Source organism: Myotis brandtii, unplaced genomic scaffold, assembly GCF_000412655.1.
Source record: "Myotis brandtii unplaced genomic scaffold, ASM41265v1 scaffold825, whole genome shotgun sequence".
NCBI lineage: Eukaryota > Metazoa > Chordata > Mammalia > Chiroptera > Vespertilionidae > Myotis > Myotis brandtii.
The window spans coordinates 2,410,127-2,411,064 of record NW_005371349.1 but is presented as its reverse complement, the minus strand read 5'-3'; the positions used below and the strand labels follow the sequence as shown (position 1 = coordinate 2,411,064).

General features: G+C 66.3%; 2 protein-coding genes across 3 annotated transcripts in view; both read left to right on the top strand.

The window, feature by feature from the left end:
• The window catches only part of LLGL2 (lethal giant larvae homolog 2 (Drosophila)), a 40,814-nt gene that overhangs the window by 423 nt on the left and 39,453 nt on the right, over positions 1-938 (top strand). The gene's annotated exons all lie outside the window — the stretch shown is intronic.
• TSEN54 (TSEN54 tRNA splicing endonuclease subunit) overlaps positions 57-938 on the top strand; it is an 8,290-nt gene continuing 7,408 nt past the window's right edge. Inside the window, 3 exon segments of the mRNA XM_005884347.2 lie at positions 57-98; positions 101-174; positions 743-932. Coding sequence (XP_005884409.2) covers positions 74-98; positions 101-174; positions 743-932 — 289 coding nt within the window. The 5' untranslated portion in view covers positions 57-73.

Here is a 938-nt window from a genome sequence, read left to right as displayed (position 1 = left end):
GCCCCGCCCCTACCCGCGCCAGGCCCCACCCCCATCGCTCTTCTGCGGAGCGGAGAAGCTGGCGGGTCAGCGCATGCGCCCAGGTGCAGCCGAGGCTGTTGGGGGGGAGAGCTCGCGTCCCTGAGTTCCAGTTGCGGAGCCGGGGCGACCTGGGGCTCGAGTTTAGGCCGAAAGGTGTGTGACTGGGTGGGACAGTGGACGTGATGTGGAGTCTGGAAACGGGGGACCCCACCTGGGGAGCCCCCCTGGGGAAGCTCCCCTTGCTCTTCGCCCCTCGCCCTTCCCGGGACTCCCGCAGTGACCTCAACCCGCCTTCGGAGTCGTCGATCCACGGGCTGATCGGAGCAATGGTGCCACCTAGCGGACGGTATTGGAGCGGCCCACGGTGGCGGCGGGTTGGACCCCAGCCTCGAGGAGGTGCTAATGACAGACTGGGGTGGCGCTTCAGCACCATCGCGGGCCGGACAGCGCCTCCCGCCCCCTGGGCTCTCGAAACCCGGCTTCCAAGCCCCTCAGAAGGGACCTAACGGAAGACCCCGAAGGACAACCGAGTTCACCCAGCCCGCACCTAACAGCCCCCGGCGGCCTTCAGTTTGCGAAGCCGGAATTGGGGAACCCACCGCTCTCCCTTCTCTAAACTCCCTTTTTTTCCGTCCTTGTACCGCCAGATGATAGGGACTAAAGCAGCCCCGGACTGCGGAGAGGAGGGTCACGCCTTTGACTCTTCCTACTGCACTTTCAGACGCCACGTTCCTCACGTCTTACTAGAGAGGAGCCCAGAGGAGGGCTAGGGACGGCCGAGGGAAGCCCCTACACATCCAGAAACCTGCCGCGCCCTGCCCCGGAGTCGAGGCACAAGTTTGCGCGGGGAGCCGGGATAGCAGGGAAGGCGGGGAGCCGCGGGTGGAACAGGAGACCCGAGGGGCGGATGTGCGACC